The 16,251-nt window shown below is 42.4% G+C and overlaps 1 protein-coding gene across 3 annotated transcripts in view; it reads left to right on the forward strand.

Moving 5' to 3' along the window:
* Positions 1–16,251, forward strand: part of DCAF1 (DDB1 and CUL4 associated factor 1) — a 56,018-nt gene that overhangs the window by 38,628 nt on the left and 1,139 nt on the right. The window contains exons 23-25 of one of the 3 annotated variants that reach the window (XR_009963121.1): positions 2,038–2,092; positions 3,429–3,614; positions 12,527–12,662. Coding sequence is in view for 2 of the 3 variants with exons in the window: in XM_062610182.1 (XP_062466166.1) it covers positions 12,527–12,782; positions 15,458–15,477 (276 nt within the window). In the remaining variant the exon portion in view is untranslated. Of the gene's footprint in view, positions 1–2,037; positions 2,093–3,428; positions 3,615–12,526; positions 12,783–15,457; positions 15,514–16,251 lie in introns of those variants that run through there. The other 2 variants (XM_062610182.1, XM_062610181.1) reach the window with 2 other exon arrangements.

The following is a 16,251-nucleotide window of genomic DNA, read 5'->3' on the forward strand; positions in this document are numbered from 1 at the left end:
CCTCCAGGTTTGTTCTAATCTCAGGCTTACAAAATGTAACTTGTCTCCATAGAGACATTCAGCATTGAGCTAGAATGAGTAGAGGCTTTCCCGAATAAGGACAGAATCTCTGGCATGTTTGTGTGTTAGGGCTAACAAGAGTAATTTGCTTACTGATGAACAGGAGTTGTCTGTATATAAGTATGGTCACATATATGTGCATGTTTACTACTTGCCTACTTAGTTTCTGTGATTTAGGCTTTGCAAATGGGAAATAAGCTTTCCAGTTTGTTGGGATTTCTCCCATATATTCTAAAATGCCTTCTGGCTAAAAGAAGATGTTTTCTGATCTTTCTAATCAATGTGGTGTGTGTGGAAGTCCACATGAGTCAGGTGTCTCTTTGGTCAAGATTCGTAGAGCAGATGCTGGTTGTTTGGCCCCTGTATCTTCACACCTTGACTTTATGCATATATATATATATATATATTTGTATATGATCTGCATGGGTCCATGAGTATAGTTTTTTGCCTGTACAGAAAGTGGTAAGTAACCAAATTGGTGCATGGGCAAGCCTTGCTTGGAAGTCACATGATGCAGAATAAAACTGCTTTAAAATTGTGCTTGAGACAGGAACCGTGAAAAGTATCTGCCTGACATTATTTTTTAGTTTCAATTTTGATGCCTCATAATGTCAGGTTTGACAAATGTCAACTGATAGCTTTGTGACAGGCTTTTGAAAACCAAAAGACTGAGAGCCTGTAAAATGAACCTTGCAGGGGAATTTGGCCTTAGGTATCTTTCGATTCCTTCTCTCATTTAAGCAAAGAAACAAAGCAATTGTATTACTCCCTCTTTCTCAAACCAAACTGAACTGTTACATAAATTACCTTCAGATTAAATGATCAGGCTGACTTAGATGGCTTGCACTTGGTATTGCTGCAATAGATGTTGATAGTTTTGTTTGAAATGCTTGAAAATAGCCCCAGTGTAGCTGAGTTCTTCCTTGGCTGTTGTGCTAGCGCTCCATATAAGAGGTCTGGGAAAAAAAAAGCTGCCTTGTCCTAGTTATGGCCAGTAATCCAGAGCTGTCAAGTCTTGGTTAACAGAACAAATGCTAAACACATATTGATACTCTGTACTTTGTACTTACTATGATAATTGAGGGAAAGCGAAGCTACAGCATGCTTAGCAAGAGCAGGTTTGTGTGCTTTTCTTTGTTGGATGTTTTATTCCAAAAGAATTAGTCTTTCTGCCTTGAGCTTTCATGAATTTTGTGTATTATTCACTGCTAGGTGAGTACCTAAATGGGTCTGTCAGTGACCAGGTCTCACAAGTAATTGCAAGACTATATTCAGTCTATACAAATATGAAACTCTGGGGAAATAGGCAGAGTTTCGTATTCTTTAGTCCTGCAGCAAGATCCTCCTCTTCTTCCTTGTATATTTGCCACTGTTTTAATACATTCCTTCAGAGTTAGACTTAGCAAAAAGGAGTATTTGAGCTACTGATACAGATGCTGGACCATCTTTTGGTTGTTAACTTGCTTAATTCTTATTTATTTCCGTTTCTTGGCTGATCAGGATCCTGTGTCTCACACAGTGATCTACTGTTTTCTGCAGTGTGGCAAACCAGGAATTTCAGAGGAAATGGTGCAAAGGAAAGTAAATGTACTGGTCTGGCCTAGAAAGGGCCACATGGTAGTTCCTACGCACTAGAAGGGGACACTTCAGAAATACAAAGTGATCAGAAAAGTTAAAACCAAATAGACCACAGAGTAGACTCAAACTGTGAAACTTAAGTCTGGATGGCATGATCTTCTGAGTGGGTTACAGCATTTTCAGTCTGTGCATTTTTATCTCTTATTTTAGTTTTTCTTTCCATATTAGAGCTTTAAGGCCTTTTTTTCTCTCTGTGGTATATGTGGATGATGTTGCATCCATGAGGCTTAAGTAGTATTCTCAGTTACTGTCATGTACAGAGAGATCTATGGCTGATTCAGCAGATTGCTTCACCTAGCTGTCCCTGTCCTATAAAGTGTGTTCTACTTCTTTTGCCAGAACTGAAGAACTGTTAATTATCCTGCAGTGCTTCTGGGCTATCGAAATGGTGATGGTAGGTGTTTTGTCTTTTTGCATTGGTTTAGAAAATTGTAGGTCATGTGAAATCAAAGCTTTGGAGATAAGGCAGTAATGACTCAAAAGACAATTACTATTTTAGGATATGATTTAGCCAGGATGAAGAATGTTTTTCCTCAGATTCCTATGTGGTCTTTGGGATCCCAGTTTCTTACTTGTGTTTTAGAACTTTCCCCCTTTTTGCCTGCAACAGCAATTCCACTGTATTTTTATTGCTGTTAGTCTGATACAGGCTTGTTTTCATGTAGATACTTATTTGCTGGGGGAAAAAAAAAACAAACCATAAACCTTAATCCATATTGTCCCATGTATTTGAGAGCCATCAGACCATGGTGGTGCTTTGTCACTACAGGCTGCCTGGGGACCCCTAGTTTTTCAGGAGCTGTTAACATTTGAAGATAGACTTTGTTCATAAACCTTCCTTGAGACAAGATGGTTTAAAGGATAATAGCTGGGAGCAAGTATTTTCAGACAAATGTCTGAAAAGATAATAATATACATGTGTTTATTGCACACCTTAATAGGGATCTTTGTTGCAGCTGGGGAGGCTAACTACAGAGTGGTTTTTGTCAAAGACCTGTTCACGTAACAGACACATCTTTTGAACAGGCATCCTCCAAACCAAATAGTTAAAGAATAATAGTAATAAAGTTTTCCCTATACCTGTACTTCTTAACCCATTTTTAGATAGTAGCAAGTAACTGACAGCTTCAGCCTCTTCTGCTGTTTCAGAATCTAGTTTCATTAACTGTCAGTGCAAACAGAGGGAATTACTGGAAAAGAAAAAGTAATTGGAGCTTTTCAGAAGGCTAGACCTAGTGTTATGGAGAAAAACAGCTTCAGCAGAGATAAAAGCATATTCTACCTGTTCAGTGACAGAAAGCAAATCAAAGGTTGACGTCCTCTCACCTAACACATCTTTCTAGAATTCCCAGAGTAGCCGGGATCTGAGAAAATAGGAGCTGCCTCAGCTGTGATGAGAAACGTCAGCCAGAAGCTTGAGAAAATAAAGAACAAATTCTCATTCATAGAAGGAGAGTGCATTTACCTGCCAAATAGTGAAATTCCTGGACACACTGCTGTTTTTTGTTATGCAGTTAAACGAATGGGCCTATTTTTGTGACTGAGTGTGAGATCAGTGAGAGGAAGGATGAGAAGCAAATTCAGAAATTGCACCTAGTTCTGAGCTCCTTAAGTTGTTATTTCTGAGCCCTGCAGCGCAGAGAATATACTAGTCACATTAAAACACATTTATCCTCAGTATTAAGGGCTGTATCAACTGCAGAACGATGACTTGTGCATGTGTCTCACAGAGGGCAGTGACTCTGGAGTTTGATTGCTGTCAGCTACATACAGTCATGTTAAAATGGAAACAGTTCACAGGCAAAACCAGGGTAGTGGTTGCAAGAGTCCCTACTGAACGTGCCAACCCAACAGAGGCCCAGTTACTTTGAAGTTTTTGTTTATCTGTGTCATGGGTGCTCTTCCATTCAGCACAGGTAAGTAGTCATTGTTAGACAAGCTAAACCTACTTACATAGACTAAGAGAATAACTGCTTTTCTTATTTCTTCACTCCATGTGTTGCCTCTGTGACATACTGTGTGCTGTTTCCTGTATTAAATCTGCACATACCTACATCTGCATAGAGCCCTATGGTAAGATTCCTTGCTTGTTACTTGTAGTAACTTATGTGCATTCTCAGGCTTCTACGTTTTTAGCTCTGTGACCTCATTAATGGCTATGAAGAAGTAGAAATTCTAACACTGAAATATCCAAGGAGGTAAAAGTAGGTACGGGCCCGCAGGGTGAGCGAGAGGAATACTTAGAATTAATTTAATGGTATGATAATATGAAACGAATTTGAGTTTGCTGGCTGAGGGGAAGGGTGGAGACAAGGTAATCTAGGGCATAAAATTCCTTACATGCTTGACCCCCTAGAAGGACTGTAGGCTATATTTAAGATTTTCCATTGTCTGTTGTTCAGGGAGTGTTAAGAAGTGTGTGTGTGTGAGAGGAGGATTGGATGGAAGCTCTCGTGACTGAAAACCAGACTTTGTCACTTTGGAGAATTGTGTGGCAAAGGATCAGAAAGTACCAGTATGCTACACAGATGCTGTGGAAGCAAAGAAAATAATTGTCAGAAGATGTGACAAGGGGATTGTCTTGGAGAAAGATTGATTGGAGAAAGATGAATTACTAAACCAAGGGGAGATTTATTCCTCTGGAGTAAAACCTGTATTTGAATAATCATGTGTTCTTTTTATATGAAAGCAAAGCTCCTTCCCATGCTGCAAATAGCTAATTAAAATAATATTGATATTTGGGAAGAGATCAGATTATTAAAAATGAGTTTTCTGTTCTTTAGGAGAAACCAGGGGGGAGGAGGGTGAAAGACAAGGAGAAATAAACTAGTAGGGAGTTTCTTGCAAAAGCAAATAAATTGACCAAAATAATGAGGCTCTGGAAATATTTAAAAAAAAAACAACAAACCACAAAAACCCCACAAACCAACCAGAAAAACCCTAGCTACAAATAGCCAGAAGTGAAAATAGCCAGAGAGTGGGAAAAACTTCACTGACCTTTGATTAACTGTTTTGCAGGTAGAGAGAAGACATCCTCATATATGAAAATAAGAATAGTAATGCCATATATATAGTATGATTCAGACCGAGATGCAGTAGAGATTGTGCTTTCAAGCAAAGGGGCTATTGCTGGAAAGCATCTGCAGGTGGGAGGTGTTGACTTGGAAATGCTGACAGGAGGTAAGCATGGGGCTGGAGAAGGAGCAGTTGTGAGATGGTGACAGCCAAACAGTTCATAGAGCAGTAACAGGGGAAGTTGAGCAGAAACCTGTTGACATAAATACTTGCTTTGGACTCTTAGGGAGAGGAAGTGAGGTGTCAGATGGAAAAATTAAGCTTATTGTAACAGTTGAAACCATGTCAAATAAGCAAATGACCAATGACCTGTAAATCTGAAAACTTGACTTAAGGTTTCCAAACCTAATATGACAGGCTAAGAACTTAATGACAGGCTAAGGAAACTGGGACTGTTCAGCCTGGAGAAGAGAAGCTGTGTGGAGACCTCAAAGCAGCTTCGAGTATCTGAACGAAGCCTGCAAGAATGCTAGAGGGACTCTTCATCAGGGACTGTAGCAATGGGACAAGGAGCAATGGGTTTAAACTTAAACAGAAGAGCTTTAGTTTAGATATAAGGAAGAAATTCTTTACTGTGAGAATGGCGAGGAGCTGGCACAGGGTGCCCAAGGAAGCTGTGGCTGCCCCATCCCTAGCAGTGTTCAAGGCCAGGTTGGATGGGGCTTTGAGCAACCTGGTCTGGTGTGAGGCGTCCCTGCCCATGGCAGGGGATTGGAACTAGATGAGCTTTAAGGTCCCTTCCAACCCAAACCACTGTCATTCTATAAAGTATGTGCAAATGCGCATCGAACAACAATATGGAAGAAAATAACATAACCTTTGAACAAGAGCAAAGTGTATTTACTAAGCTCTTAACAGGCTGTAAATACTGACAACATTATGAGTTAGGTCAAGCAGTTACAGTGCTGCCACCCTTATAGGTACCGTTATGCAGGGGCATTTACAAAATGCCATTCCTTTAGGGGATGTTTACATTACTAGAATGCCATTCCTTTAGGAAAACTTTTAGGAAAGTTTTTTCCTTTGTAGGTATAAATGATAAATTAATTGAATCAACTTACTTGGCTTTCTGAGTGTTCACGTGGGATCACAAACCGGGTAGAGAAGTTACCAGTGATTTGCTTTGAGATTATCTAGGTATAATCCTTTTCTATATAATCAACTTTTCTGGTTCTGTAAGTTGATGCTCAGTAGTTTTCTTGTGCTGCTACGTCTTTGTAAATCTGCCTGTATGCAGGCATGTTAAACAGCTGATGTGAGTCACTTTTGACCTCTTAAAACATCCTCAAAGTAGTTCTAGGGTCATAGGTTGTGTGTTGAAGCCATTTATGTGCTACTGTGTGAATTAGTGGATTTTGGTGAGTGTTGAGAGATTTCTCTTATGATGCACACTTAATTGTCCCATTTTGCCGTCTTACTCTAGAACTTACAGTTCCTGCATCCTTTGTACTTGTCTAAAATGTATGACTAATGAATACTGTACAGTACTGAGTTATACTCTTAAGACTTTTTGACTTGCTGATCCTACCCTGAAATGCCATTTTTCTGACTAAACTAGCCTTTATTAGTTGAATCAAATTAACTCTATCGCTGAGGTGAGTAGCTCGAGAGAGGACGCCTTCAACACTGGAGCAGGGGGGAGATCAGCGTCCAGGAGCCTCAACTCAGAGCGACAAGAGCCACCGAGGGACATGGCCAGGAGCTGGCAGTTCAGCTGATGCAAGCACGGACTCACAGGGGGCAGAGCCAGGAGCAGCAGCACCAGCCCTGAGTGGGTAAAAACCTGCCCCAGGGAGCACGGCGAGGCAGTTTGCGTGGCAGTTAGAGCAGGATGGTGAGCACTGTCGTATGAGCTGGGCCCGGTCTGGGAGCTGTGCTCTGGCTGCCCCAGCAGTGGCAGCGTAGGCACCCAGACAGAGCCGATGAGAGGGGAGGCTGCAGTGCAGAGCTTGGGGTGCAGAGAGTGCCTGCACTGGTCTGGTGAGGGAATGGTGCACAATGGGCAGGGCTGCACTCGGTGCTCCCTGGTGGAGGTCCTCCTGCAGCAGGTGGCAGAGCTGCTGGGTGCTATTCATAGGCTGCAAGATGTCAGGGTAGCTGAGAGGAAGCAGGAATGCTTGTTCCTGGCCCAAACTGTGCAGGGGCCTCAAGCTTCCCCTGTAGCTCATGAAGGAAAGAAGGAGGCCATTAACCTGGGAAGCTGGGAAATAGTGACCAAAAAAAAACCAACAAAAAAAGGAGGAAAAGGACAATTAAAAGCAAGGGGCTTCCTCCTAAATCTGTTGTCCCCACCCAGAACTGCTTTGTTGTCCTGCAGGAGGCTAATGAGGAAATGCACTCGCATCGGAAACAGGCAGCTGATGCACTGGTAAAGAAGATCTCTACTGGTGCTGCCAGGAAAAAGCAGTGGGTCATAGCAGTAGGGGACTCTACACTGAAAGGGACAGAAGCACTCGTCTATCGGCCTGACCCGGTCTCAAGGGAGGTGTGTTGTCTACCAGGGGCACGGATCAGGGATGGCTGCACACAAAGAATTGCAGTCAGTGGCTCAATGTCCGGCCGGAGACCAGTAACGAGTGGTGTCCCTCAGGGATCAGTGTTGGGACCGGTCTTGTTCAACATCTTTGTCGCTGACATGGACAGTGGGATTGAGTGCGCCCTCAGCAAGTTTGCCGATGACACCAAGCTGTGTGGTGCGGTTGATACCCTGGAGGGAAGGAATGCCATCCAGAGGGACCTCGACACGCTTGTGAGGGGGGCTGATGCCAACCTCATGAAGTTTAACCATGCCAAGTGCAAGGTCCTGCACCTGGATGGGGGCAATCCCAGGCACAGCTACAGGTTGGGCAGAGAAGAGATTCAGAGCAGCCCTGCGGAGAAGGACTTGGGGGTGTTGGTTGATGAGAAAATGAACATGAGCTGGCTTCAGTGTGTGCTTGCAGCCCAGAAAGCCAACTGTATCCTGGGCTGCATCAAAAGGAGCGTGACCAGCAGGTCGAAGGAGGTGATCCTGCCCCTCTACTCTGCTCTTGTGAGACCTCACCTGGAGCATTGTGTGCAGTTCTGGTGTCCTCAACATAAAAAGGACATGGAACTGTTGGAACAAGTCCAGAGGAGGCCACGAGGATGATCAGGGGCTGGAGCACCTCCCGTATGAAGACAGGCTGAGAAAGTTGGGGCTGTTCAGCCTGGAGAAGAGAAGGCTGCGTGGAGACCTCATAGCAGCCTTCCAGTGTGTGAAGGGGGCCTATAGGGATGCTGGGGAGGGACTCTTCATTAGGGACTGTAGTGATAGGACAAGGGGTAACGGGTTAAAACTTAAACAGGGGAAGTTTAGATTGGATATAAGGAGGAAATTCTTTCCTGTTAGGGTGGTGAGGCACTGGAATGGGTTGCCCAGGGAGGTTGTGAATGCTCCATCCCTGGCAGTGTTCAAGGCCAGGTTGGACGAAGCCTTGGGTGAGATGGTTTAGTGTGAGGTGTCCCTGCCCATGGCAGGGGGGTTGGAACTGGATAATCTTAAGGTCCTTTCCAACCGTAACTCTTCTATGATGCTAACTCTTCAGTTGAGTCAAGCAATTTGTAAGTTGAACTGGGGCCTGTCTCTGTACTGACATCCTGCTTAGATCTGTGGATAGCTATTCTGCACTAAAGTTGCAGCCTCTTTGCTGTTTTGTTTTGTTCTCTTGTTCACTTAAATTTCCAGCTTTGTCTTTGTTCATTACTTTATTTTTCAGCCTTTTTTCTTTAACTGGGGTGAAGTCAACACCTGTGTATTTATGTAGAGAAGTGGGGCCACCAGGCCATTTTGTGTATGAAACAGGGTGGATGTTTCCTAGATCAGAATTCCTTTATAACCTCAGTGCTGTGTTTTTGAAGAGCAGAAAGAGTTGGCCATCCAGGTATGCTGATACTATATTGCCATCTGTGTTGCAGCTGTTCCACACTGACATCTGTGTATGCTGGAGATGAAGACAAGTAACACTAGTATGGTGCTCAGTGGGCACTGCATACTGTTCTACTCTTGTTATCTATCAAGTTAAAGCTTCCTTAAGTTAATCCTAAATTTAGGTATCTACAAACAATTAATATACCTGAATCACAGTGTAACTAAAATGGGTAGCAATGTGACATCCTTCATGCAAAAACTGAGCTCTTGTCTTCTCCCTGTGAGTGTTGCCTACTCTATTTAAAAGGGAGAACTGGATTTCCTCTTTTTTCTTCAGGCTGGGATTGTTTGTAATGAATTAAATAGGAAGGTAGGGTTTTGGTCTAGCTCTACTGTAATAATAGTGCCCCTGGGTGTAGAGTAGGCACCTAAGAATATCAGGCAGTGAGTTGTGAGTTCTGATAGTGAGGTAAAGTGTTTTACAGAGAACAGGTTATGAGATGGTCAGTTTGTGATTCTGTAATACTACGCTTGTACCTTCTGCAAAGATAAGATAACTGGCAGCTGTGAAGTGGCTTCTGTTGGAGAGGTAAAAGAATATTCTCACATTCCTCCTCTGATTCCTCGGAAGACAACATGAAGTTCTGATCTAAGCAGCTTTTACAGAGAGCAGCCCAAATAGAAGAACATCTTTTGGCATTTAAAGAAGTTAGTGATAGCTAAAAGAATTCCTTGGTATTGTTTAAGTTGTATGGAGTGTGCTGGTCCATGGATTCTTGTGTATCAGTTTAATGAGGAAGATAAGCACAGGTACAAGCTTATTTTGCATAGATGTCCATGTTAGTGGTTCTTTCTACCAGCACATGTGTTCTTTCTACCAGCACTCAAAGCTCTTGGGAACTGCTGATGGGTAGGTAGGAGCTTGCTTTTGCAGGGTCCTTCACAGACCCAGATATGGTTTGGAATAATTGTTCTGCCTATCTTCCCTTGTGACATTGCACAAGGATTTGTTTCACTGTTGTTATTGCTGTGCTTGCATGTGTCATTGGGGAAGGCATGCCATTTTTTATCTGTATATGGATCCCTATGTGAGACATTTGTGGTATTTGGTGAGCATACATCCTAAATACCCATTAACAGTCTGGGTATCGCTTACATATGATGGTGTCAGACTCCACTTGCTATTTCCTCACACCTTTCTCAGCTGTATTTCCCACAGATTGGCTTTGGGTGCAGAAGCTCAGTGTTCTTTCTCAAGAGAGATCTCACCACATGCATGCAAGCCTTGTATTTCTAAACTGGAGTAATGCTGTGTGCCTGCAGAGGTTTGTGCTTGGAGATAGTTCAGAAGCTAATGCAGAATTAACTTGCCTGTTAGCAGAAGCATCACTTTCTAAGTTTTGTTCTTTAAAGGGAGATGAGGTACAGGCTTCTCACTAGTTAAGATGACTCCTCTTGAACTGTGCTCTATGTCACTCATTCAGCGTGGTGAAAACGTGCACTTGTGTGTGTGTTGTGCTCCCTCTGTCACACAGGACTTCTTGTAGTGTGGGTTTCACACTATTTTCTGGTTTACCAAGGACAGATATAATTAAGATCTTGTCTTACTGTTCTTAGGTTGGTTAAATGAGTGTGGCCTGATTCTAATCACCTACTTCGGGTAAAGTAATTTAAAGTGGAAAGGTGGAAACATTTCAGTTCCCTACTCTTCTGTTGCTATTTGTATTTTCACAAAGGACTGTTTCCTCACTGGTTGATATTATCCTTCCAAGTTGATTTGCGGCTGAATGATGCACCCTTTATTTAATTTGACTCTTATTCTTTCAGATGGAAGAAATCTTTAGCTTTTTAGAACTATATTTCACTTCATCCTGTATTTGAAGGATGATGTTGCTACATATTCCTCGCCCTAAGCTTGAATGAAAACGTTGACAAAACAGTTTTTCAGTTTCCAATAAATACAGTAAATGTGAAACATAATCAAATTCAGTAGTGTTTGACATTTTAAGTCATTGTGAGCTAGATATTTAGGAAAAAAATGCTTTCAGAAAGTCCACAGTTGTGGAAGCAGAGGGTACCTAAGTCATTTCAGAATCCTTTAGTTTTCAGCAACATGGACTCTAAATGAATCTTTTAGACAATACACTTTTTTCCTCCTGTCTACAATTGTGTCTCTGTTTCCAGACACTGAAAAACTTGGCTTAATTTTTCCAAGCTTTTAAAGCAAATTGACCTCTTCCTTTCCAGTCTCAGAGTTTAGATACTGAAAAAGGAAAAGTTTTTAATCAGTTTTCAATCCTGACTAAAGCTGAAGACACTGTTCTCTCTGCAGATATTGCACAGAACAAAAGTAAATGTAAGGCAAAAGCTTTCATACTTGATTCAACATATTCCGTGGAAAATTATACTCAATATGGTATGGCACTGCAGTTTAAAACTGAACTGCAAGTAAGGTATTTCCTTTCCCAGTGTGTATACAATTCAAAAAGCACTGTCCACTTATCTGAGGACTCACTGACTTGGAGTTTGTAATTGCCTACAATAGGCATAGGCTGTAACACAGGTTGTTTTAATTTTATACTTAATATATGCTTATTCAGAAAGAAAATTCTATGTACTAAAGCAAAGCTTTCATGCTCCATTTAAATAGCACAGCACTTCTGGTCACTGGCGGAGACTTGACTGCTTTTTACAAGCGAAGAAACAATAAAAGTTGCCCAGGCTTTTTGCCATTCCTTGTTCCTTTTGCCTGTGACAGATGTTGGATTTGGGTGGGTGTGGTGGATTTTTTTTATAGCGCTGACTGAAGAAAAAGCAGACTGGGGAGATGACAGGGAGGTATTTTTCCTCTGTCCTTTTAGATCTGAAAATACAGTGGTCTGAACAGCACAGTGCGAGTGTGGTGAGCTTGAGCACCAAACTAATCCTTGAAGTGGGTTGTTAAATATCTGTCTTAACTGCTTTATAATTTGGCAAAACGTGATCTTTCCTGAAACAAAAGGACAATTAAGACTGAATGACTTGAGCTGCCTTCCTGCCACACAAGAACATTCTGTTAGAGAAAGAGGGTGTGACTCTGAGGAGAGATGCAGGTATACTGAACCCTTTCTTTGAGTCTTGGAGACTTCTTAGAGCTTGGCTCATGATGGCCCTTCTTGGCCTCTGGTTTGTCTGGAAGAACAAAAGGACTGTAACAGCTTCTTCCCACTCAGTATTATCTGCTAGATACAGATTTCTGGATTTGATCTGTACAATGAGGAATTCAGTTGCTTTATTGAATGCAAATTCTTGTGGTTTGACAGAGAAAGATTTTGATCCACAGGTAAATGCCAAAGATGAGACTCCTGAGCTGCTTTAAACAGTTCTGTCATATGAGTGATTCAGGGATTGGGTTAAGCTAATAGTATCTTACTCTACATCTTACATCTAAATCAGGAATGGCTGAGAGACTGAACATGCATGCTGTTTAATGCAAAATAAGAGGTTTTGGTCCAGCTGAAACTAAAGCAGTTTGTATAGGAGTAGTAACAAAGCCATGGATTAACAGGTCTTACTGCATGTTCTCCTCAGAAGTGCATTGTGGTGGCACATGTTGATGGCCAATATGGGAGAGGACCTTGAGCCAATGGTACCTGTGCTGCCCCAGCATTTTGCAGATAAGGCTTTGCTGGCCTGCAAATGATGGTAGCATGTGTCATGTTCTGTAGTTGTGGAGAGGAAATGTTTATAATGTGTGGTGTTTATAATGTGTGATGTCTGGATATGGGGAGAAGTGAAACAACAGGTATGCTTTCTTCAATTATTCTTACTCCATTTTACATTTGTTTTAATGTCTGCAATGGACTATTTTTGCTGTGTCTATAGGAGGAAGAAGAGCAAGAGGAAGAAGATGATGATGAAGATGATGATGATACAGATGACCTTGATGAACTAGATACGGACCAGCTGCTAGAGGCTGAGCTGGAGGAGGATGAGAACAATGAGAATGCTGGTGAGGATGGAGAAAATGACTTTTCTCCCTCTGATGATGAGGAGCTTGCCAACCTCCTGGAAGAGGGAGATGAGGGTGAAGATGAAGATTCTGATGCTGATGAGGAAGTCGAGCTGATTCTTGGAGATAGTAAGTGTGTGCCTAGCTTGGTGACCACAGGTGACTTGTTCTCTACCTAAGTCTTCCCTGAAATGACTTAGCTTGACTTTCCCTCTTGCTGGTATGAAAGGCACTAACATTGTGGCCTTGTTCACCTGTGGTCTCTCAGGTGAGTAATCTGTCAGTAAAAACAGCTACTATCTGAGAGAACAACTGAAAGTTCTGGAAAGGAAGGTGCCTCCTTTCTTCAAGTGCTCCCAGGTGCATATGTGAGAGCTTGGCAAGCCAAGAAGGTCTGTGTGAAGGAGCCTTGTCTGGTTGCTTGTCTGTCTCACCCTTCAACAAGATACTGGTTGATCTGTTACCTCACCTGTCTTCTTTGCCTTATTTGTACTTGTAAGGACAGAAAAGCATTTTTGGTTCTTGGTGCTATTCTTTCTCTTCTGTAATTGCTTAAAGTGCAAAACAAACGTGGCATTTCTGACTTCACTTCCTTTTTTAGATTCTTCTGAAGCTAACATAACTTTTGGGAGAACATTTAAATTGTTCTTTTTCTGGCATTCCACAGATTTGAAAAGTTAACAGTGCGTGTGTACTTCTGTATATGTATGAGAAAGAAAGCACTGAACTTTGTATGTAACAATTACATTTGTAAAAAGGCTTCACAAGAACAAGAAGGTGAGTAGGATAGCGTCAGGCTTGGGATTTGTGACACCAGATTCTCTTCCCTTTTTTTGCAGCACAAGTTTTTAGTATGCACAGCCAAGTTATTTTTAATTTCCAAGCTGTAAAATGGGGATTAACATAGTTATCTTAAGTTAGAAGGTGGGTAAGGATGAGTAATTACAGAGTGCAAGGAATGTGAAGTCCTGCAGTGGTAGGAGATAAATGTGAGGGCTGTGGTGGAATCAATCTTCCCTGCCTGTGTGCTGGAGGATTAAGCATGCCAGGACTCTGTTTTGGCACTGATGTGGCTGGCAGACTTATCCACGTCTTCTCTGTTCACATGTAGCACAGTCATTTTTAAGGATGTGGCCACATATAGTTGCCAGAGTTATTGTGTGGGGTAAGTTTGTTGTTCTCTTGAAGGTAGTAGGCATACAATGCAGGGCTTTATAGGGCATTTACATAGCTCAAATTCATTAATAGCATATTGCAGTTCAACGCTTTGGGACCGTGGATAACTTCTGCCTGTCCCAGTAGCTGTCAGGACGGTTTTGACACAACTTCACTTCTGTTTCCTCATGGGGTGCAGGGCCAGAAGTTATTAAGAGAGCACCCAGAGTGCTGGAACTGGAACTGTCCAAGGGGCAGAATGAAATATAAGTACAGGAATAGTTAATGAAATGGCCTGAAACAAAACTAGGTGCTACTTGACACTTGGGTATTTCAAGTGTGCTCTGCAGAGCACTGTATATTATGAAATGGTCACATCTGTACAATGTTTAGAGGTAGAACTTTGATCTGGTATCGCAGTGGAGCTGCAGCCAAATGATTCTGTGGCTGTTAGGTTGCTTAGCAGCATCGTTGGGAACTTAAAGCAGGGAGCGCAGCTCTGCCAAGCTGATGTGTGGTCCTTGCACAGGGTTTGGTGAGTGGGGTTCTGTGACTGCTTCTCTGTGACTTCAACTTCATCTGGCTTGCTTTTGTTTCTCACCCAGCAAAAGCAATTAAAATTTCCCTCTTCTTTGCTTACGCTGTGTTCCAGAATGAAAAGTTGTAAGGGCACTGACACTGTTGCCCAGTACAGACCTGAGGCACGGTGGTAAAATTAGAGTGCTTCTACTGCAGACCAGTGCTGTGTTTTGGATGAACCTCCACCACATACAGTGGGCATGCTTCAAAACAAAATAATTCAAAAAACAATTGAAACTGCTTTGGTCCTTTGTGCTTTAGAAGAGGTTTTATTTCCTTTTCAGGAATCATCCATGGAGAACCTTTTAAGTATAAATTTATCTTCCTCCTCCTTTGCCACCTCCTTGGGGTGGCTAGATCTGTTTTGTCCATAGCAGTTTAGACAGTGTGCAGATACTGTTCCTGGACAGGTGGGGTGTGACACAGGATGGAAAAAATACATGGAATTCTCACCAGCAGCATGGCTGACTCTTCTTTCTTCTTCTGTTATCAAAAATGGCTATTTCCAGGCAGGTCTTTAAGCTTCTGCCCAGCATTTAACTGCAGCCAGGTTTACCCTGAGCTCAAAACTGGAAGGCTGTGTGGTGAACTGGAGAATAAAGAATTAGGAGATCCCTTTTCAAAGGTCTCCTTTGGTGTTTAAAAATAAAACCCACAGCAGTTTCTTTTCTTCTCCAGAGTTTCTGGATTATCTTGCTTGTTCTTCTTTCCCTCTTACTGGATAAGTGTAGTTGCTGCAGCACTTGCTGATGCTTTCCAACTACCCTTACATTACTGTAGCTGTTCTAGGAGCACTTGGCCATCCAGCTTAGGCTTAGTATGAAGGGTGGTGTGACTGGAGCATTCATTGCTGATCTTCAGAGAGGAGGCTTTGGGAAAGGGTTTGTGCCCTCTGCTGCTTGTCTGTGGTTCTTTTCCTAAGGAAAGCACCTGAGAAAGGGTGAAACTTCCAGAAGGCTTTGCTTACCTTGACAGGAATGTTAGAGATCCAGTGTAACTGGGATGGCTAAGAGGAAGTCTTGGTGTCTTTTTTGTGGTTTTGTTTTGTTTTTTACTATTTTTAACACTAGTTAACTGCAGCATCCAATGAAATCACATAAGAAAAAGAGCCAACATCACCTCTAAGGTAAGGCAGGAGACCTCTTGCTGCCAGAGCTGCTACCACTTCCCTCTTGCACAACTGAGGGAGGAGAAATCTTATGTCTTAAGATAAAAAAGCAATTGTGTGTGTGTTACTGCTTCTGGCAAAGCCTTCCATGCCTTCATTCTGTACCATGGTGAAGAAAATCAGGAAAACTACAATTTTCAGGTCACCTTTAATGAGTGCTGAGTAGTTAAATTAATTACAGAAATCTTTGGGTTGCTAGAGGAAGCTTCTAATTGTGGATGTATGGATTGTTTCCCCTCTGTGCTGTGCACAGGGGAGTGACACACCAGTAAGAACCTTGTCCTGAGGAAGCCTAGGTCTAACTTGCTGTGGAATGAATTAGCCCCATGCACATTATACAGAAGCCATATTTCACCACATTGGGTTGGTGGAACTGTCAAGCTTGCTTTCAGATAACAGCTGTGAGGAATGGCTGCCAGATCTGTCCAGCCCCCAGCATGAAGAGCTGTTGCACTTAGATGTGCACAGTAAGTTGTAGAGGCAGCTCACGTGCAGGTAACTTACTGCTGGTTATCTTTCTCCCCCATCTTGTCGTGGGGTAAAACGCCTGCCAGCTAATACAGACTGCACTTGCTAAAGCTGCTCTCCTCTTGACCCTCTGTTTCAAGCAGGGAAAGGAAGCTCTGGTGCAGATTTGCTAACTGCTTTTGATTGATTTGAAATGCACTAATGGTGCTAGCTGCCTGCGTCATTGCT

This window comes from Pezoporus occidentalis, unplaced genomic scaffold (assembly GCF_034315485.1).
Source record: "Pezoporus occidentalis ecotype Australia unplaced genomic scaffold, CSIRO_AGI_Poc_V1 ctg145, whole genome shotgun sequence".
In the NCBI taxonomy this organism is placed as follows: Eukaryota; Metazoa; Chordata; class Aves; order Psittaciformes; family Psittacidae; genus Pezoporus; species Pezoporus occidentalis.